The sequence below is a fragment of the Manis pentadactyla genome, chromosome 3, assembly GCF_030020395.1.
Source record: "Manis pentadactyla isolate mManPen7 chromosome 3, mManPen7.hap1, whole genome shotgun sequence".
NCBI classification, from domain to species: Eukaryota; Metazoa; Chordata; class Mammalia; order Pholidota; family Manidae; genus Manis; species Manis pentadactyla.
In genome coordinates, this window is record NC_080021.1 from 211,955,136 (window position 1) to 211,978,190 (window position 23,055).

General features: G+C 36.6%; 1 protein-coding gene across 4 annotated transcripts in view; it reads right to left on the reverse strand.

Annotated features, from left to right (window-relative positions):
- Window positions 1-23,055, reverse strand: part of SCAI (suppressor of cancer cell invasion) — a 138,177-nt gene that overhangs the window by 45,502 nt on the left and 69,620 nt on the right. For 3 of the 4 annotated variants that reach the window (XR_008996634.1, XR_005030579.2, XM_036913958.2), the window contains exons 4-7: window positions 9,477-9,572; window positions 8,876-8,962; window positions 7,618-7,716; window positions 2,436-2,532 (exon numbers count right to left, since the gene is read on the reverse strand). Coding sequence is in view for 2 of the 4 variants with exons in the window: in XM_036913958.2 (XP_036769853.1) it covers window positions 2,436-2,532; window positions 7,618-7,716; window positions 8,876-8,962; window positions 9,477-9,572 (379 nt within the window). In the remaining 2 variants the exon portion in view is untranslated. The remainder of the gene's footprint in view (window positions 1-2,435; window positions 2,533-7,617; window positions 7,717-8,875; window positions 8,963-9,476; window positions 9,573-23,055) is intronic. The other variant, XM_057499024.1, reaches the window with a different exon arrangement.

Sequence of the window (23,055 nt, forward strand, 5' to 3'; positions counted from 1 at the left end):
TCTTTAGTTTCTCTTAAGAGTGTCTTGTAGTTTTCAGGGTATAGGTCTTTCACTTCCTTGGTTAGGTTTATTCCTAGGTATTTTATTCTTTTTGATGCAATTGTGAATGGAATTGTTTTCCTGATTTCTCTTTCTATTAGTTCATTGTTAGTGTATAGGAAAGCTACAGATTTCTGTGTGTTAATTTTGTATCCTGCAACTTTGCTGAATTCCGATATTAGTTCTAATAGTTTTGCAGTGGAGTCTTTAGGGTTTTTTATGTACAATATCATGTTATCTGCAAATAGTGACAGTTTGACTTCTTCTTTACCAATCTGGATTCCTTGTATTTATTTGTTTTGTCTGATTGCCGTGGCTAGGACCTCCAGTACCATGTTGAATAATAGTGGGGAGAGTGGGCCTCCCTGTCTTGTTCCTGATCTCAGGGGAAAAGCTTTTAGCCTCTCGCTGTTCAGTATGATGTTAGCTGTGGGTTTATCATATATAGCCTTTATTATGTTGAGGTACTTGCCCTCTATGCCCATTTTGTTGAGAGTTTTTATCATGAATGGATGTTGAATTTTGTCGAATGCTTTTTCAGCATCTATGGAGATGATCATGTGGTTTTTGTCCTTCTTTTTGTTGATGTGGTGGATGATGATGATGGATTTTCGAATGTTGTACCATCCTTGCATCCCTGGGATGAATCCCACTTGGTCATGGTGTATGATCCTTTTGATGTATTTTTGAATTTGGTTTGCTAATATTTTGTTGAGTATTTTTGCATCTACGTTCATCAGGGATATTGGTCTGTAGTTTTCTTTTTTGGTGGGGTCTTTGCCTGGTTTTGGTATTAGGGTGATGTTGGCTTCATAGAATGAGTTTGGGAGTATTCCCTCCTCTTCTATTTTTTGGAAAATTTTAAGGAGAATGGGTATTATGTCTTCTCTGTATGTCTGATAAAATTCCGAGGTAAATCCATCTGGCCCAGTGGTTTTGTTCTTGGGTAGTTTTTTGATTACCGATTCAATTTCGTTGCTGGTAATTGGTCTGTTTAGATTTTCTATTTCTTTCTGGGTCAGTCTTGGAAGGTTGTATTTTGCTAAAAATTTGTCCATTTCTCCTAGGTTTTCCAGCTTGTTAGCATATAGGTTTTATAGTATTCTCTAATAATTCTTTGTATTTCTGTGGGGTCCGTCGTCATTTTTCCTTTCTCGTTTCTGATTCTGTTGATGTGTGTTGACTCTCTTTTTCTCTTAATAAGTCTGGCTAGAGGCTTATCTATTTTGTTTATTTTCTCAAAGAACCAGCTCTTGGTTTCATTGATTTTTTTCTATTGTTTTATTCTTCTCAATTTTATTTATTTCTTCTCTGATCTTTATTATGTCTCTCCGTCTGCTGACCTTAGGCCTCATTTGTTCTTCTTTTTACAATTTCAATAATTGTAACATTAGACTATTCATTTGGGATTGTTCTTCCTTCTTTAAATATGCCTGGATTGCTATATACTTTCCTCTTAAGACTGCTTTTGCTGCGTCCCACAGAAGTTTGGGCTTTGTGTTATTGTTGTCATTTGTTTCCATATATTGGTTGATCTATTTTAATTTGGTCATTGATCCATTGATTATTTAGGAGCATGTTGTTAAGCCTCCATGTGTTTGTGAGCCTTTTTGCTTTCTTTGTACAATTTATTTCTAGTTTTATACCTTTGTGGTCTGAAAAGTTGGTTGGTAGGATTTCAATCTTTTGGAATTTACTGAGGTTCTTTTTGTGGCCTAGTATGTGGTCTATTCTGGAGAATGTTCCATGTGCACGTGAGAAGAATGTGTATCCTGTTACTTTTGGATATAGAGTTCTGTAGATGTCTATTAGGTCCATCTGTTCTAGCGTGTTGTTCAGTGCCTCTGTGTAAGACATATGCTTTTGAGACCACTAACTGAACATATAGTACAACCAGAATATAGTATGTAAAAATTATAGATATTAAGTGACTCCTGAATGCAGTTAACTCTTAATTACTTGAGTTAATGATGTACAGATTGATAAAGACATACTAAGGGGATGGAAAAATCAAAACTCATTCACAATACCTTTGTAAAACAGTATATGCTTTTTCTTAACTTAACCTTTCAGCTATTTTTTCTTAAAGTAAATACTTTAACTATTGTTTGCATTTCTAAATCATCCATTAATGCATGGTGAAATGTGAAACATGCTGAAGGGACAAAAGCAAGGAATTAAGATATTTACCTCCAATTAGTGTGTTTAAAATATGAAGAGAGTTGAAAATTTTTTTTTATTCTTACTGTTGTCAGAAGTTACCATACTTTGAATGTTGTTATAATTCACATATATAAATATATAAAATTATTTTAACCTTAAATCTATTTTTTAAAAACAAAGTTATCCATACACAATTAGAGATTAGGATTTTGATTACTTTAAAGTATATTTACCTTCACCAGATCCTTTACAACATCCATTTTGTTGAGAAGAAGACAAACTACTATAAATCTTGCATAGTACCGTAGCTTCTTAACTACCAACTCAGGTCTATGGTAGATAAATGGAAAATAACATTAGATTAAAAAGAAAATGTACTTTTTGATTTTTCCAACTTTCTGCTATCTTTAAAACTCTTTTGATCCCATTTTTCACAGTTACAAACATTTCTGTATATAAACCACACTCTTAACACATTGTTCATTCATATATTCACTCACTCAACAAGTATCTACTGAGAACTTAGATACATCAGGCACTATTCTAAGTGCTAGAAGTAGAATGGTTGTTAAAAAAAAATCAATACATACAGTCCCTTCTTCAACAGATCATACAGACAGAAAGGTATGTAAAAATGTAGGGAAGACAGATAAATACCTAAAACACAGTGTACTAATATAATGGTAGGAGAAATAAAGGATGCTTTTTGAGTCCAAAGGACTAGATCTTGGGTAAGAGAAGTCTTCCTAAAGAGAGTAATGTTTAAATGAAGACAGGAAGAACAGAAGACAGCAGGCAGGAAAATAAGAGAAGACAGAATTCCAGGAAGAAATTCTTTATTTTGAAATCTTATTTTCTGATATTAATATAATCAAGCCAGTTATCTTATGGTTACTGTTTGTATGCTCTTTTTCAATCCCTCTACTTTCGAGCACCTGTGTCTTTTATTTTAATGCATTTTTTGTACACAGCATACAGTAGGTCTTGCTTTTCTATCCATTTTGACAATCTCTGCCCCTTATAATACTCATGTGTTTGGACCATTTGCATTTATCCTCTTGTGGCTTTGGCTGGGTCTGTGTCTCCCACCTTGCTTTTTCTATTTGCCCCTTCAGTGTCCGTGTTCTTCTAGTGCTCCTTTCTTGCTTGCTTCTCAGTTAATCAAATATATTTTAGTGTCCCATTTTATAGCCTCTATCACTTCTTACTAATACCTCTTCATTACTGTTCTTTTAGTGGTTGATGGGAATAGGAATACAATCCTTAACTTATCAAAGGCTATTTAGTATTAGTATCACATCTATTCATACCTGGCCTTTATATTTATCCCTTATCAATCCAAACCTGATATTTCCAAATTTCCACTTCCTGCTTTCCGCATCCTACATTACAAATATAATAAACTTAACAACAGTACAGATCTTCCTTGACTAATGATGGGGTTAAGACCCGATAAACTAATCATAAATTGAAAACACCAGAAAATGAAATGCATTTAATACACCTAACCTACCACACATCATAGCTTAGCAGAGCCTACACTTATGTTAGCCAATAGTTGGGCAACATCGTCTAACATAAAGCCTGTTTATAAGACAGTGTTGAACATCTTATTTAATATATTGAGTACTATACTGAAAGAGAAAAACAGAATGGCCATATGGGTAGAGAGTGATTTTAAGTGTATGGGCTGTTTACCCTTGTGATCATATGGCTGACGAGGAGCTGCCATTAACTGCTGCTGCCCAGCATCACAAGAGTACTGACTGTATTGTGTATCACTAGCCCAAGAAAACATCAAAATCCAAAAGTGAAGTGCAGTTTTACTGAATGTGTATTGCTTTTGCACCATTGTAAAATAAAAAAATTTTAAGTTGAACCATCTGTAAGTCATTTGTTAAGTTAGGGACCATCTGTAAAATTTCAAGTATGGTTGACATTTTCCATAATAAAAATTTTTTTAATTGCTCTTTGACCCATGAGTTATTTAGAAATGTGTCTACTAACTGACAAATCTATTGATTTTTAAAAAAATTGATTTCATTCTTAATTTTCAATGGAATTGCACCCATGGTTAGACAACATATACTTGAAAAATTATTGAAACCTGCTGTGGCAAGTATAAGTCAGTAACACAAATGTCTCATATAAGCTTGAAAATTACATGCATTTGCCTATTGTAGTTTTATGCATATTACAACAGATTTTTAACTCTGTTACACAAATATTCTTATAATTTTTTGTCCTTGATATACAAATCATTAGATATGGTATTGGACATTTTCCAATCTCTCACTGAAAATAAGCTTTTTGCTTTATTATGTTACATTGTTGGTATTCTAGCTCAGTTTTCCTCCTCCTGAAGAAATCCTTTGTTCTTTTTTGTCGCAAAAAACAAACACCCCCTTGCAAAGCTGTCACAGCACTGGTCACAGATTGATGACCTGGGGATTTCCCTTACTTTCTTGACAGCTAAGCTTTCCTTTAAAAGGATGGTGGCTCTATTTTATCCAGCATTTCTAGGTGCTTTGGGATCAGTATTTTAGATTATCTAGCCTGCTACACTGCCAGAAGGGGAATTCAAAACAAGGAAAATTTGTAGGAGGATGCTGCCAATTCATACTTAAAATATTAATAAAACAATTGCTCTAACTGATAAAAATAAAATAGGCACTATGAATCTCTATCACAGGTTATACAACTATGTAATATAGATTACATGCACAGATATTGAACCAGGGATTGGAAAACTTTCTGTAAGTGGCTGGACAGGAAACATGTCGGGCTTTGTGGACCACATGTGGTGTCTGCAGCATATTTATCTCTTCTATTTTCACCAACATTAAAAATGTAAAAGCTATTCTAAGCTACTAGATAGAACAAATAACAGGCCACAGTTTGCTGACCTCTGTACTAAATAAACATACAGAAGTAGGTGGATGCGTTCTGTTTTGGAAACTGTTGTGCTGAAGTGTAGTGAAGTGCAGGTGAAATAAGTTAGTGCTATCCATTTACATACATGAGAGGCTACCCCAATGAAGCCGGAAAACCTGAACCACAGGCCATAGCCTACAGCCTGACTCCACAGCAAACTGCAGAAGAAAACACCATCCTGTGAACCCCATGGAAAGGTCCCTATGAAGTCCTTATAAACACCACTACTAGAAGTACCTAGGTCCTCAAAGTTCAGAGTCACATTCCCCACTATAAAAAAACTTCAATACTGTCACCACTAAAGTTAACATCATGATTTCCTTAACAAAGATCTTCTGGCATTCCAGAACTGGAGCCTTGTCCAGCCTGCAAGGCCTCCACTTTGTAAGACACCAACTCCTTATTCATTTGCCTGAGAAACTGTTTCTCCAGGTGGCCAACCTATACCCCCAACCTCTGTGTCCTCAGAAACTTCACTTTCTCCATATCTAACTGACCAGGTTCAGCCTCAGCTATTTGCAACAGAGTTTTCAGCTCTTAGGACAAGTGATTATGTGGTAACATCTCCTCTACTCAACAGGGTGGGCCTGTAAAACGAGACATTCTGAGAGTTGTCTGTGCTTAGTGATAGGCAGCCACCCTGGGATTGCTGGAACGTACCATTCTTCCTGGCTCTGATACAATCCTTAGCTACTGAGACACAGAGAGAACTTACCCTTTGAGGAGAGCTGTTTGTCTTTGAAAGCAACTGTGGAATTGTGGAATACTTACTTTCTTAATTTTAATCTAGCACCTGTTGATTTTAGCAGCTGTCACCAACTATTACCTTGACTTGCCCTCTTGCCCTGTGTGAACTAAGAAACAACCTACCAACTGGACAAAGTCTTTCCTAGCATACAGGGAACAAGGTCAAGCCTCCACACACTGGATATTCCTTTAATTTTAATTAGTGGCCTATAAGGCAACAGATTTTTGTCCTGCTGGTTCAAATAATCCTGCCTCTGTTCATCTGCCCTGCTCTAGGAGGCAGCACAGGAAAACCATTCATATGTGGTGGTTGCTATTAGGATAGGAAATGATTTTAATAAATCAAACCACTGATTTTAAGCAAAGGGGGCTCAGGGCCAATTTCCCTTTTGGGAAATTAGGAAATGCAGAAAATTGAATTATATGAGGTATTTTACTATTGCTTAGAACAGGTCTTTGCTTATATGTATTTTTCATACTGATAAAATGTTACATAGTCCTTTTGAATATTTTTAGAGATACAATTTATCTCAAAAAGGCAAACCATACAACATGAATGCCAAAACAAAGCTTTGGAGGAAATCTATCTGTAGCAAAAATATATGAAGCAAACCACAAAAAAATCTGAAGAAAAGTAACTGATGGAACTTCTGATAGAATGAAGTAATGCGATGACAAAAAGACTTCAGGAAAAAATGCAGAACTCAGCTTCTACACACTTGACTTGTAACAAGCAAATTCCTCTAGACAAGTTTGAACAAGATCTGCAAGGGAATGAAGGGGATTTACAAGAGTGAGGCTTTCCAAAAAGCACTGCTGTTTAGCTAGAAAGCTTGAGATAGCCAAACACCAAGCATTCTCTAGAAAAATATGTCAAAACTATGTTTTCTTCTGTGGTAAGAGAATATAATCTTTTCTCTATGTAACTGTGAGTTCCATTGCTGGGAGCAGAGAGAACATTCAGATCTTCTATGTGTGAACTTTCTTTTCCAACAGTTCTTGGAATGCTAGCAACAAAGATTCTCTGGCAGATCGCTGGTCTCTTCAATAATTTCATCCTCATCTGGAATTAATAGCAGCATAATCTACTACACCCCAAAAATGGAATTCCCATAAGAAGATCATCTGAAAGAAACATAACACACCTATACACGTTCTTTTTTTTTTTCTTCTCCCACCCATGCTTCTACCTCACTGCCAGAAAAATAGTAAGTGCTCAACAGGTTACTACTTGGAATGAGTGGATTCCCCAGGATTTTTCTAACAGTGGAACTACCTAACTAAAACAGTATTGGATTTATAAAAGAAAATTCAAACAGCACTAACAACCTTTTCTTTAGTCCTACATGACAGCTGTTAACAGACTTTTAAATGTATATGAATGAAGATTACACAGGCTATGAAAGAACAAAGATTACCAGCTAAGCCTCACTTTGGAGCTGTTTCTTTTCTAGGAAACTCTGTGTGGCCCAATCTCTCATAAAAAGATAATCCCCCTTCCTTTGTGCTTTGAAACTACCCTAGTATTGTGATACCTGTTACAACATCTATTATATTGACTGGTTTTAGGTAATATATTTCTGCGTGCTTAAGAAAGCCTAGTACATACCAGGCACTCAACAAAGCCCATTAACGAGTAAGTCATAAACAAATATGTGCTTTTCTCCATAATTTCCACACAGACTAAAAATTGTTTTTTCCCTTTCTCTTCCTACAAACATAGTAGGTGCATACCTGTCTTCTTTATTGACTTGAGAATAATATGATCTCTGTCTGATTGCAGAATAGAAGGAGAAAGCCTCGTTCAGATAGCTGGTCTCAGATGTGCGTAGGCTGTGAGAAAAAAAATCTTTCAGTTTGACAATGTCTCAAACTTCACCATGACAAATACTTATTCCATTATTCCTCTATGAGGGGATGGGAATGACTATCCTAAATCTCAATCAGTAAAGTAAATAATAATATCACCCTTTAAATGTGTAAAAATAATAATAATGACAATTTAAAAAAATACCTTTCCACTGTTCCCAAGTCTTTTTTGATGGCAACCCAAAGTACACATTATTCTCATTCTTCAAAGGGACTCTCCAAACCCACTCAGTCAAATCTTCCACCCAGGACCAGACCATTCATGATGTTCCCTAAATCCATACATAGTCACTTGCTTTATGGCTCATTTCTTCAGTTTTTTCTCACAGGACTCAGAGATGTGAGTCTTATTAGTCTTCAGAGGATGCTAATGAATTAGGTTCTCTGTTTAAAATTTCTTAATGTCAAGCACTAAGACTTCTTAAGAAAATATTCTAACTAAGAGAGTGATTTTAATGGTGGGAATTTTGGGTAGCATGCCAAAAGACAGGAAGAGGAAGGGATTTTCTGGCCTATTAAACTACAAATGGTCCAAGCCTTTTTATGGTATACCTGATATTACTTCATGATAATGACACTTAAATTCCTAAAAAGGTTTTTCTTCTTTCCTTCACTCATGGGTAGGACTATACAGATATTATTGCTTTAAAGATATAATCAAAATAACCTCTATTTCATCTAACCTTTTAGACACCCTAGAAGTATGAGTTTTAAAGTATTCTCCTGAAAACCACTCATTCAAACATACAAGTTATAATATGTTTCTGTATAGTATCAAGATTTATGTGAAACCATTAAGAAACATAAATTCATTTAGCATTTATCAAACCAGGATCATACTCCTTTAAATAAAAACAACTTTAAGGTATTTTTTTAAATTGTCATTATTATAAATGAGTCTGACCAAATGGACTGTTTGGAAGGTGAGTCTTTAAAGTGAATAATGTTACCTTGACTATGGAAGGTCATTTCATAATGCTGTCTTGATCAATCTGATGTGAACTATTTGGGTTTCATTTGTAACTCCTTGGTTCTTCCTCCAAGTAAGTATACCATGCATACTTCTGCATGCTGTGTTTACATCAGAACAATGCTTTATTTTTTCCACATGCAATTCACTTACTAATAATGGTAGTATAGCTGCCCAATCTTAGATGCAATTTCCCCTATTTGCCACCGCTTTAAGCCATACCGATTATCCAAGACTTGTCTGTTTTATATGGGAGATAAGAAAATAGAAATAAGAGACTATAAATTTCAAAAGTAACCAACTCTGTAAATATAATAGGATGAAATGCCACCCAATTCAGCATGAAATTTTGAACTCAAGAATTCAAATTCATGATTTTTTCATGCTATTTCAACATCATTCAATTAAATTAAAAAAGAATTTATTAAATAAAAGAAATAGCCCCCCACCCTCACCCAATCCCATAGCTTTGGCCAATAAACACCTATTTTAGAATAAAACCACGACAGCCTGCTTATGTGAGAGTTAATCTGAACCATTTCAGATATAATGTCATCTCTAAAAATCAGATAAGAACATTACATTTTAAAACCTTAAATAAATAGAAAAGAATTCAATTTGTTTTCACTTGGGTCATGAAGATGAAATACATTAAAATAAAACACAAGATGAAAAGTATTGAGGTAATAAAGGCCAAAACTGAGTCTAACATAAAATGGACCTTCACTCTCCTTTAACTATAAAATTCCTTTACCGATGTTGCTGCTGGAACTTCCAGAGTTTGGTGTAAACATCAAAAGTTCTTCCAAAATAGGACTGCCACTGCTTCTGCCCATACTGTGGCAAATCTCTGTAAGAACAAATAAGCATATATTAATTTTAAATCTCTTGTGCCATTTGGAAGTTGAGTCTTGTAATGGTACAAACTGAATAGATTTAAGCACTTGCATTCAGGCTGTCTTTAAAATATAAACTTGTAATTTTTGGAGCAGAAATAGTTCTGTAACAAGGGTCCAGGACACGTTATTTCCTATTTGTCTCCCCTACCTCTGACAGCTCATTCTCAATCTCCGTTGTAGACACTCTCCCAGGAGGTTTCTAGTACTCTCTGGTACTCTCCCTGGGTGCTCTTATTCCTACTCACTTATATGTTGATAACTTCTGCATGTTTATCTTCATCTAAGAACTGAGCACTTTGAAAAACTCTGCTTTGGAGAATAGATCTGAAGCGGATGTGCAGATGGTACTGTCATTCTCAACATGTCTATCCCCTCCCAATAGGTGGAACTGTACATCCCTGTCCCTGGGCCTGGTGACTTATATAGACACCCTTAGAGACAAATTACTTCCCTACCATGCAAACACTGGGTCTGGTCATATGAATTGCTCTGACCAATGAAATGTAATTGACAGTTATCACACATGTCTGGAAAGAGGATTTAAGAGATATTTCATGGTGCAGCATTTTCACTTCTCCCTCTGATCTAAGGCCGAGACAGGGCTGCTCCTCAGCCTGGAACACAGAATAAGGCATATTTAATGGAGCCTCAGAACTGCAGGCAACTTGTAGCTAACATGAGAATAAATCTTTAGAAATAAATCTCTATTGTAGTAAGGCACTAAAATTTTGGAAGTGTTATAGCAGCCTGACTGAGGAAAAGCCAGTACAGAAACTGGTACCAGGAGTAGGTTATTCCAGAACAAATATATAACATGTGACCCTTGTATTGAAATCAAGCGGCAAGTAAGTGTTCCTGAGGTCTGGAAAAATGGTGATACATACAATATAGTGGTAAAACTGCATTTGCCTGCAATTACTTGGAAATATACAAGGAGGATTTATACAAGGAGGTGGGGAAATAGTATGTCACTAGCCTTGCATGCTATTAGCTGCACTTAACTTAAAATACGAGAAAGAGATGAACTCAGGAAAGCACTAGCTGCAAGCAGGGTTGAAAAGGAAAAGAAAACCCACAAATTCCAGAACGTTCAGGATTGAAAGATACAACAATTTCTAATGCGTAAGTGTAAATGATATAGTTGAGAAATGCTAGCTTTAAATGCCAGTTAAGACTGAGTCTCCTCCTCAAGGCAAAACCTCTTCATAAAAGCCTGCAAATAAATATATGGAAGTGGCTCCAAGTAGATTCTTTCAGTGGGTCAAAAATAGATCAGTAAAAATAATTAAGAATTTGATTGCCTTGTAGAAGCCTGACAGGCTCAAGGTATCTGTAATGAAGTCTGGAAAAGAAAGAGAGGCACGGAATGTCTCAAAAAGAGGCACAGCACGTTCAGTGGGTATGGCTATTGGTACACGGAAGCTAACTTGAATCAGACAGATAAAAAGAGTCAACTAAATCTTCTGAAAGTTGTACTGCCAAAAGTAATTTATTTTATTAAGGAAAAATAATTATTCATCTATTATAGTATGCTATACTTCTTATCTTAGTCTGTAACTTGTCTTCTCATTTTTATTGATTGCTTTTATAAATTAGTAGATATCAAATGTATCAATTTTAACCTTTGTTCAGTGCTTTTTCTGTCTTTTTAAAGAAATGGGTCCATATAATAATAATAGTCTTTTAAAAGATTTAAGTTTTGACTTTCAAATTTAACTCTTTAATATAACCAAGTTGAGTTTCAGATACATATAACAAATTTTATCTGAATGATTTTTAAAAAATATATCCTTTTGACTAACACGCTAGAACTAGAGCTGAAGTCATCAATCTTCTCTTATGCTTCGGTCTCAACTTTTTGTCCTATTCCATTGGTCTGTCTTTTTAGTTCCTCATTAGCACTCTATTAATTATTGTAGCTTTATAATAAGTCTGTTATGTTTCTGCTTTTTCAGGAGAACCTTAGCTATTCCTGGTTCCTTGCATTTGCATATGAATTTTAAAATCAGCTTATCAAAGTTCTACCAAAAAATAGCCCCTGTTGGGTTCTAATGGGACCTGAATGAATCTAGAGATCCACCTGGGGAATTGACATTTAAAATAATTTTCAGTGTCAATGGTATCTCTCTTTCCATTTACACTGAAAAATGCTATAAATCTTACAACATTTTCCATAAAGGTCTAATATTTCTTGGTTCACATTACTGCAATATCTCAATTTATATTGCTTTTGTGAAAGGTATCTCTATTTTTTAAGTTATGTCTTTAAATTTCTTTATGGTGGAAAGTTTCAAACAGACACAAAAGTGGAGAACAGTACAATGAACCAGCTTCACAGATTATAAACTTATGGTCAATCCCTTCTACTTGGGGTTGCCAGATAAAACACAGCTTGTTTGTTTTAGGGCTCTCTATTCCTTTCCAACAGTCTCTGTGCTAATACCACTTTGTCTAAATCAATATCCCTCTGATAACCAAAAGAAGTACAGGCTGTATTTCAGAAAGATCCCTAAATCCATTGTCTGCCAAAATACTTAAAATAGAGAAAACACATAAATGTTTAGTAGTAAAATGAAACTTTTGAAATACAAATCCTCTCATTTAACCTAAGTTTAACTTTCAAGTATAAAAGAAATCCTTTATTTTACTTCACATAAGCAAATAAGCTCAAGGTTCTTAGTACACTATACAAATGTACAGAAATTTAAGGTAGTATTTTGTGTTGTTTGGTTGTTTTGGGGGGAGGGATGTATATCCTTTCAGATTTTATACATATGCAGTATTTATATAAACAGGTACAGTGTTTGTTTGTAATGGAAACTTTTTATTATATCATTAACATATTTTCATGTTTATACATACATGTGCAACACTGTATTATACACATACATGTTGGGAACACATACATGTTGGGAACACATACATGTTGGCTGAAAGAGGCTACACATGCACACACACAAACCTGTTATGTATTTTTTTATTTACTTAATGAAGGATGCATAATTCCCTGGAAATGACACAGCTACAGAGCAGAAACAAACGCAGCTTATGTTTGTTAGCTTTTCTCCTGAGCTAGCGGGGTACTTTGCTCTTGGTGACACTTGCCCTGCAGTCAGACACGGTGTGTTTGGAAGACACTGGATGGAAGGAGAAGACATGGTTATACATATAATTCTGTCAAGAGCTAAGTGTAATGAAGGCCAGAGCGAGTAATGTGAAATATGATCTCTACAATCAAGGAGCTTATTTTTTAGTTAGATAGAAAATACATATACTGAGGAGAAAAAGAATCACACAGAACTACTAAATTATATGGTATTAAGTAAAAGTAATAGAAGAGTGTAGAAAAGACACACATCGGAAAGCCTGAGTAGTCAGAGAAAGCTGCACAAAGAGAGAGATTTGGATAGGTGAAAGAGAAAGATAACATCATGAGAGAGGGAGAGAATAAGATATATAAGAGAAACAAAGGCAATTATAAGCTAATGAAATGGTAGCACAAGCCTCAGCCAGACCTCACTGTGCAACTGTGGACAGCTAGTGGGGATGCCTCCCTCAAATGCCCACCAGTCACCTAGATGACAGCTAGGGTGCTAGGTCATGTGTTTCTCATTATCCAACAGGCTAGCATGGGTCTGTTTACCTGAGATTGGTTCCAAGGATCCCAACAGCAGCAAAAGAGAGGGCAGCTGTGATGTGCCCTTTTCTTTTCAAGTCTTTGCATCATGTTTGTACCATCCCACTGGCAAGAGCAGATTTCATGGCCAAGCCCAGAGTTGGTGTGGAAGGGCTGACTCGTGGACATGGATACAGTGAAGGGAATGATTTTTACAATTTAAAAAATTTCTTCCTTTTCCAACTTTGAAAATAATACAAGTCTCTTGGAAAACAAAAAATATATATCATATAAAGCAAGAAATAAAATATACCCACCCTATTGCTTCTCCCCTCAATCCCCAGATATAACTACCATTAAGGATGTATTTTCCATATATTTAAGTATGTATGTGAGTTTATTATTTTACCACTAAATGGGATCAAACTACATCTACTGTTCTATAATATGCCTTTTTTATTTAATATTGGGTTTTTTAATGCATATAGAATTGTATCAATATTTACCTGTGTATAATGTAGTATATAATAAACCAATTTATTTAACCAATCCCCTCCTGATGGGCATTTATATTGCTTCCAGTTTTTCCCTGTTATAAAAATGCTACAATAAACATCTTCATACTAATAAACTTGAATAATTATATGAGTAAAAGGCAAATTCTCAAGTAAGCAGATGCCTGTAAATTCCCTTGAGTTTCCAAAACTGACAAATTGAGTAAATCTCAATAACACATCCTGTTAAGGGAGAAAACAGAACTAGAGCTCAGTGTTTTATTTCAGTTATTCAGTGAAAAGGGAATTTTGTATGAGGTCTAAAAGCACATAAAAGGTCATCTAAAAGGCCAGAACAAGGCTCCTGACATTAAGGTGTAATATACAAATATTTTCTGATTAATAGCTATGAACAATGTTGGCTAAATTCTATACTATTTTCCTCAACAGAATTTAGAATAATCTAGCACTCCAGTCTAAAGACTCAGCTATAAAGACAGTAATTTATTTTTTAAAATAGAGTTTAAAAAAATTTTGTTAACTTCCTAAAGGGTAAGTCCTATGATCACCCTTTTTCTAATGAGACATATCACAGAAGCTAATATATAAATGACTATAATATGATTAGAGTCTAAAATTGACTAAGGTACTTTATAAAGAGTTTTAGAAAAATTTCTCTATTCAGAGCTTGACTCTGGTATTAGACTCTGAATTTATCATTTGGTCATTATTACTGTCAATAAGGATGGGAAATTAATGGTCCATAGAATCAAATTAAATGGGGCTGTGAATTATCCCATAAGCTAAGTGATCTCGTACTTCACATTTTGCGAAGGGACCTATGTTACAAATTGGCTGCTCATATCCTTTTTTCCAAGGCATTAAAGGAAACTGAACTAATCTTGCTCTTTTAAAAAATCCTCAATTCTATCAACAAAAGTTGGAAGACTGGTAGGAAGAAGTATAGACAAATGGTTAAACCTGATTCTGAGATGTTTCAAATGTGATGTTGAGATGTCAAAACTTGGAAATTTCTTCCAAGTTTCTACAAATCAAAAATTTTTACTAAACTGAATTTAGCTACACTCACTGATGCCTACCCACACCTAAAAGCCACCCCCAACTGTCAGCATCCAGTCCTCCTAGGAGTGGCGCTGTTCACCACTTCCTTACCTTCTTGTAAGTCTCTCTTTTTTCTGTTCTTAGTCTTTTTCATCGGCTTCTCTTTCCTTAGTCCATCCTTCAGTGCTCAGCTTCTCCAGTGTGTGTGTGTGTGTGTGTGTGTGTGTGTGTGTGCAGACCCACACCATAAAATGAGGTTCAGAGAGCTTGAGTTGCCTGGGAACTCATGGCCAGTAAATTGTTAAACTATGATGTAAATTCAAACCCTCTAACCCTTAATCTAAAGCTCTTTTCTTTCTACCATATGGAAAAATAACCTATATTTTTATTCTACATTAGTAAAATTCTTCTCTGGAAGCTTGTTCTGCTCCTCAGGTCTTGGCATGCTGCTGACCTCCAACAAAGCTATGGTCAAAGGCTAAGTAATAACTCAGCTTCTCTGAATATGGGTTTCAGTCAAGGAGTACACTGTCTCATCACACATTCTTGTTCATACAGAGAGAACTGACTGCATTTCAGGGACACCTTAGTTCCAAGACATGCCTTTGTGTTCCTTGGTATACCAGACAAAACTGTGTTTTGGACTTGGCAAAGCCCAACTAAGTGTTGCCCCATTTTAACAGCTGCATTTAAAAAAAACCCACTGGTATACCTGGTTTTCAATTTAGGCTCAGTAGTGGATCTGCGAGCTTGAAAGTATGGGGCGGGGTTATCAACAGGCCCAGGCAATTAAGGCTGAGGGTTTCCTTTAGGGGCAGACACCTTAATGACACCACTGTAGCAATCCTTTTGTTTAAGAGGGAACAAAGCTTTTTTTTGAAATGGGAGATTAAGGGAGAGAAAATGCACAAGAGTGCTAGATTAGTTTGAAGACACACACCCTATTTATCTTTAGTGTCCTGTCTCTAGACCTACCCCAGTGCCCAAAATGGTGCTGGCACATAGAAGGCACTTAGCACATTAGTCCATTCCTGATGATGGTTTGTGAATTTGAATAACGTTGAATAAGCATACCTAGTTTGAATATAGATGATCCAAGCCAAATACAGCTATGGAATGGTATCTCTTCCTCCTGTGAACAAGCTCCATGGAAGTATAAAAATTCTTGCATTTAGAAACAGAGCTATTAATAAATTTATTTTCTAGAGGAACATTGCTCATAGAAAAAGAGGCTACCAAATCCCATGCCTTCTCTAAGGTGTTGATGCCTTACATCTTACTGGTCCTGCCAAATGACCATGACAATCTAGTAGGTATCATGATCCACAAAGGAGCTCTATAAATGTGGATTCCTCTGAGAATCAAGGAGAGTTCAAGAAATTAACTGCTACCATTCTTAGAGTTAAGCATTTGCCCATGCCATCTCCAGAGATGATGCTATTAAACTCCCCTGGGAGTTTTGTGACCCTTACTCTTAGAATGAGGAAAAAACTATGAAGGAGCACATCCCAAATTATAATCCATTAACATAGGCCATTACTTTATCAGCCAAAACTTGGTTTTCTCATTTGTAAAGCTGAGAAAATAGACACTAATGAGGTTGTTTTGAGGACTTAATAATATACAGCATTCTTAAAATATCTTTATTTTTGCTCTTTATGCTCTTCCTGGAGATTCTTAAAAACCCTCCCCCTAACCAATTGCTGATCTAGCTTCCACTAGCAATTTAAAAAGTTAAGGATGCCTATCCATATTTCTAGCCAGGCCTGACAATTAAGATCTTAGAGAGAGCTAATTTATAAGACCAGATTATATTGAGCTTTGATAGTTAAAAAGAACTGAGAGGAAACATACTAATCTATTTTGTTGTTTAACATTTTGGTATGGCATTTAAATAGCTGATTTTCTGGATTCTGGGGGAAATGGTGGCAGCATAGCTTTGAATCTTCTCAGAAACTTTAAAGAAGTAATTAATTAAATTGAAGCAAGGCCTTTTAGGGTGGGCTCTAAAACAATCTGACTTGTGTCCTTATAAGAAGACTAGAATACACAGAGAGACACCAGGGGTGTATGCACAGAAGGACAACCACATGAGGACACTGCAAGAAAATGGCCACCTGCAAGCTGAGGAGAGAGATCTCAGGAGGAACAAACCCTGCTTACACTGTGATCTTTTTTTTTTTTTAATTTTGGTATCATTAATGTGCAATTACGTGAACAACATTATGGTTACTAGACTCCCCCTATTATCAATGATACCACATACCCCATTACAGTCACTGTCCATCAGTGTAGTAAGATGCTATAGAATTACTGCTTGTCTTCTCTGTGTTATGCTACCTTCCCTGTGAACCCCCGCTACATTATGTGTGCTAATCATAAAGCCCCTTTTCCCCCCTTATCCCTCCCTTATCACCCATCCTTCCCAGTCCCTTTCCCTTTAGTAACTGTTAGTCCATTCTTGGGTTCTGTGAGTCTGCTGCTGTTTTGTTCCTTCAGTTTTTTTCTTTGTTCTTATACTCCACAGATGAGTGAAATCATTTGATACTTGTCATTCTCCACCTGACTTATTTCACTGAGCATAATAACCTCTAGCTCCATCCATGTTGTTGCAAATGGTAGGATTTGTTTTCTTCTTATGGCTGAATAATATTCCATTGTGTATATGTACCACATCTTATCCATTCATCTACTGACGGACACTTAGGTTGCTTCCATTTCTTGGCTATTGTAAATAGTGCTGCGATAAACATAGGGGTGCATATGTCTTTTTCAAACTGGGCTGCTGCATTCTTAGGGTAAATTCCTAGGAGTGGAATTCCTGAGTCAAATGATATTTCTATTTTGAGTTTTCTGAGGAACCTCCATACTGCTTTCCACAATGGTTGAACTAATTTACATTTCCACCAGCAGTGTAGGAGGGTTCCCTTTTCTCCACATCCTTGCCAACATTTGTTGTTGTTTGTCTTTTGGATGTTGGCCATCCTAACTGGTGTGAGGTGATCTCTCATTGTGGTTTTAATTTGCATTTCTCTGATGATTAACGATGTGGAGCAACTTTTCATGTGCCTGTTGGCCATGCGAATTTCTTCTTTGGAGAAGTGTCTGTTCAGATCCTCTGCCCATTTTTTAATTGGCTTCTTTGCTTTTTGTTTGTTGAGGTACATAAGCTCTTTATATCATTTGGATGTCAACCCCTTATGGGATCTGTCATTTATGAATATATTGTCCCATACTGTAGGATGTCTTTTTGTTTTACTGATGGTGTCCTTTGCTGTACAGCAGCTTTACAGCATGACATAGTCCCACTTGTTCATTTTTGCTTTTGTTTCCCTTGCTCAGGGAGAAATTTTCATGAAGTTTCTCATTTTTATGTACAAGAGATGTTTGCCTATGTTTTTTTTCTAAGAGTTTTATGGTTTCATGACTTACATTCATGTCTTTGATCCATTTTGAGTTTGCTTTTGTGTATGGGGTCAAGCAATAATCCAGTTTCATTCTCTTCCATGTAGCTGTCCAGTTTTGCCAACACCAGCTGTTGAAGAGGCTGTCATTTCCCCATTGTATATCCATGGCTCCTTTATCATATATTAATAGACCATACATGCTTCGGTTTATATCTGGGCTCTCTAGTCTGTTCATTGGTCTACTGTTCTGTTCTTGTGCTAGTACCAAATTGTTTTGATTACTGTGGCTTTGTAGTAGAGCTTGAAGTCAGGGAGTGTAATTCCCACCACTTTATTCTTCCTGATCAGCATTGCTTTGGCTGTTCAGGGTCTTTTGTGGTTCCATATGAATTTTAGAACTCTTTGCTCTAGTTTGTTGAAGAATACTGTTGGTATTTTGATAGGGATTGCATTGAATCTGTAGGCCATTTTGACAATATTAATTCTTCCTATCCATGAGCACGGGATGTGTTTCCATTTATCAGTATCTTCTTTAATTTCTCTCATGAGTGTCTTGTAGTTTTCAGAGTATAGGTCTTTCACTTCCTTGGTTAGGTTTATTCCTGGGTATTTTATTCTTTTTGATGCAATTGTGAATGGAATTGTTCTCCTGATTTCCCTTTCTGTTAGTTCATCGTTAGTGTATAGGAATGCAACAGACTTCTGTGTATTAATTTTGTATCCTGCAACTTTGCTGAATTCAGGTATTAGAGCTAGTAGTTTTGGAGTGGATTCTTTAGTTTTTTTATGTACAATATCATGTAATCTGCAAACAGGGACAGTTTGACTTCTTCCTTGCCAGTCTAGATGCCTTTTATTTCTTTGTGTTTTCTGATTGCTGTGGCGAGGACCTCCAGAACTATGTTGAATAAAAGTGGGGAGAGTGGGCATCCTAGTCTGTTCCTGATCTTAAAGGAAAAGCTTTCAGCTTCTTGCAGTTAAGTAAAATGTTGGTTGTGAGTTTGTCATAAAATGGCCTTTATTATATTGAGGTACTTGCCCTCTATACCCATTTTGTTGAGAGTTCTTATCATGAATGGATGTTGAATTTTGTCAAATGCTTTTTCAGCATCTATGGAGATGATCATGTGGTTTTTGTCTTTCTTTTTGTTGATGTGGTGGATGATGTTTATGGATTTTCAAATGTTGTACCATCCTTGCATCACTGGAATAAATTCTACTTGATCATGATGGATGATTTTTTTGATGTATTTTTGAATTTGGTTTGCTAATATTTTGTTGAGTATTTTTGCATCTATGTTCATCAGGGATATTGGTCTGTAATTTTTTTTTTTGTGTGTGTGTGTGTGTGGTGTCTTTGCCTGGTTTTGGTATTAGAGTGATACTGGCCTTGTAGAATGAGTTTGGGAGTATTCTGTCCTCTTCAACTTTATGGAAAACTTTAAGGGGGATTGGTTATTAAGGCTTCACTAAATGTTTGATAAAATTCAGCAGTGAAACCATCTGTTCTAGGGATTTTGTTCTTAGGTAATTTTTTGATTACCAATACAATTTCCTTGCTGGTAATTAGTCTATCCAGATTTTCTGTTTCTTCCTGGGTCAGCCTTGGAAGGTTGTATTTTTCTAGAAAGTTGTCCATTTCTTCTAGGTTATCCAGTTTGTTAGCATATAATTTTTCATAGTATTTTCTCATAATTCTTTGTATTTCTGTGAGGTCCATCATGATTTTTCCTTTCTCATTTCTGATTCTGTTTATGTGAGTAGATTCTCTTTTTTTCTTGATAAGTCTGGCTAGGGGTTTACCTAATTTGTTTATTTTCTCAAAGAACCAGCTCTTGCTTTCATTGATTCTGTCTATTGTTTTATTCTTCTCGATTTTATTTATTTCTGCTCTAATCTTTATTATGTCCCTCCTTCTACTTACTTTGGGCCTCATTTGTGCTTATTTTTCTAGTTTCGTTAATAGTGAGTTTAGACTGTTCATTTGGGATTGTTCTTCTTTCCTGAGGTAGGGCTGTATTGTAATATACTTCCCTCTTAGCACGGCCTTGCTGCATCCCACAGATTTTGCAGTGTTGAATTATTGTTGTCGTTTGTCTCCGTATATTGCTTGATCTCTGTTTTTATTTGGTCATTGATCCATTGATTATTTAGGAGCATGTTATTAAGCCTCCATGTGTTTGTGGGCTTTGTGTTTTCTTTGTGTAATTTATTTCTAGTTTCATACCTTTGTTATCTGAGAAGCTGATTGGTACAATTTCAATCTTTTTGAATTTACTGAGGCTCTTTTTGTGGCCTAGTGTATGATCTATTATTGAAAATGTTCCATGTGCACTTGAGAAGAATGTGTATCCTGCTGCTTTTGGATGGAGTATTCTGCAGATGTCTTTTAGATCCATCTGTTCTAATCCATTGTTCAGTGCCTGTGTCTCTTTACTTATTTTCTGTCTGGTTGATCTGTCCTTTGGTGTGAGTGGTGTGTTGAAGTCTCCTAGAAGGAATGCATTGCATTCTATTTCCCCCTTTAATTGTGTTAGGATTTGTTTCACATACGTAGGTGATCCTGTGTTGGGTGCATTGGTATTTATAATAGTTATATCCTCTTGTTGGACTGACCCCTTTACCATTATGTAATGTCCTTCTTTGTCTCTTGTTACTTTGTTTGTTTTGAAGTTTATTTTGTCTGATACAAGTACTGCAACTCCTGCTTTTTTCTCCCTATTAGTTGCATGAAACATCTTTTTCTATCCCTTTACTTTCAGTCTGTGTATGTCTTTGGGTTTGAGGTGAGTTTCTTGTAGGCAGTATATAGACAGGTCTTTTATTTTTATCCGTTCAGTGACTCTATGTCTTTTGATTGGTGCATTCAGACCATTTACATTCAGGGTGATTATCGATTGGTATGTACTTATTGCCACTGCAGGCTTTAGATTCATGGTTACCAAAGGTTCAAGGGTAATTCCCTTACTATCTAACAGTCTAATTTAACTCACTTTGTATGCTATTAAGAACACAATCTAAAGGTTCTATTTTCTTCCTCCTCCTTTTCCTTCCTCCTTCATTTTTTATATATTAGGTATCATATTCTGTACTCTTTGTCTATCCCTTGACTGACTTTGGTGGTAGTTGATTTGATTTTGCATCTGCTTAGTAATTAATTATTCTACTTTGCTATGGTTTTATTTTCCCGGTGACAGTTATTTAGCCTTAAAAATACTTTCATAGCATTCCGTCCAAACTGCACTGTAGAGGTGGTTTGTGGGAGTAAATTCTCTCAGCTTTTCCTTATCTGAAAATTGTTTACTCGCTCCTTCAAATTTAAATGATAACCTTGCTGGGTAGCGTATTCTTGGTTCGAGGCCATTCTGCTTCATTGCATTAAATATATCATGTCACTTCTTTCTGGCCTGAAAGGTTTCTGTTGAGAAATCTGATGATAGCCTGATAGGTTTTCCTTTGTATGTGATCTTTTTTCTCTCTCTAGCTGCTTTAAAAGTCTGTATTTATCCTTGATCTTTGCCATTTTTATTATATGTCTTGACATTGTCTTCCTTGGGTCCCTTGTGTTGGGAGATCTGTGCAACTCCATGGCTTGAGAGACTATCTCCTTCCCCAAATTGGGGAAGTTTTCAGCAATTACCTCCTCAAAGACACTTTCTATCCCTTTTTCTCTCTCTTATTCTTCTGTGACCCCTATAATGCGAATATTGTTCCATTTGGATTGGTCACACAGTTCTCTCAATATTCTTTCATTCTTAGAGATCCTTTTTTCTCTCTGTGCCTCATCTTCTTTGTGTTCCTCTTCTCTAATTTCTAGTCCATTTACCATCTCTTCTACTACATCTAATCTGCTTTAAAATCCCTCCATTGTATGTTTCATTTCAGATATGGAATTCCTTAATGATGAATCTGTCTTAAATTCGTTCCTGAGTTCTTGAATATTTTTCTGTACCTCCATGAGCATGTTTATGATTTTTATTTTGAACTCTTTTTCAGGAATACTGGTGAGTTCAGTTTCATTTGGCCCTTTTCCTGGGGTTTGTGAGATTTGGGTCAGAACTAGGTTCCTTTTTCTATTTTCATATTTCTATGTGGTGCCCTTTAGTGCCCAGAAGCTGTAGAAACTGGAGCTGCTCAGCCCCTAGAATGAGGTTGGGGGTCGTAGGGGAGCGGTGCTGGTGCCTGGGGAGAGAAAAGAGCTGTTTCCTTATTCCTGGCTGCAGTGCCTGTCTCCAGTATGAGAGCCAGTGGGCCGAGCACAAATGTGTAAGCCTCTGTGCTTTGTGTTTCTAGCTGTTGTAGGCAGGGCCTCCCTCTCGCTGGCCTGACGCCAGCGCAGTGACTACCGGTTTGCAAGCAGGTGCCGGCAGGTTAGGAGGAAGGCGCAGCAGGCTACATCACAGTGGGGGCCTTGGAGCTGAGTAGCCAGCCAGGGGGATGGAGCGCCTGAAGCTCCTCAAAGTTTCCACCTGCTGGGCAGAGTGTGCCTAGACAACCTTGTCCACCTGTCCCTTCTCCTAAGCAGTAAGCTCTGTGCAAACCCCACCCCTTCAGCAGCCCTCTAGCTGCTAGGAAGCCTCTCAGGGCACCTGCCTTTCCTTTGTCCCAGAGCAGCGGGGTATGGATTCCCATCTTCCACAAATGGCTGGAATCTCAGTCTCTCAAACACTCCACCTGTCCCAGCTCCCAAACCCCACCAACCTCCAGAGCACCACACAATGTAGGTTTGTGTTCCAAAGTAGATCTCCAGGGATAGGTGTTCAGCAGTTCTAGGCTTCCACCTCTCCCCACTCCATTTATCTTCCTCCCACTGGTGAGCTGGGGTGTGGGAAGGGCTTGGGTGCCGCCAGATCAA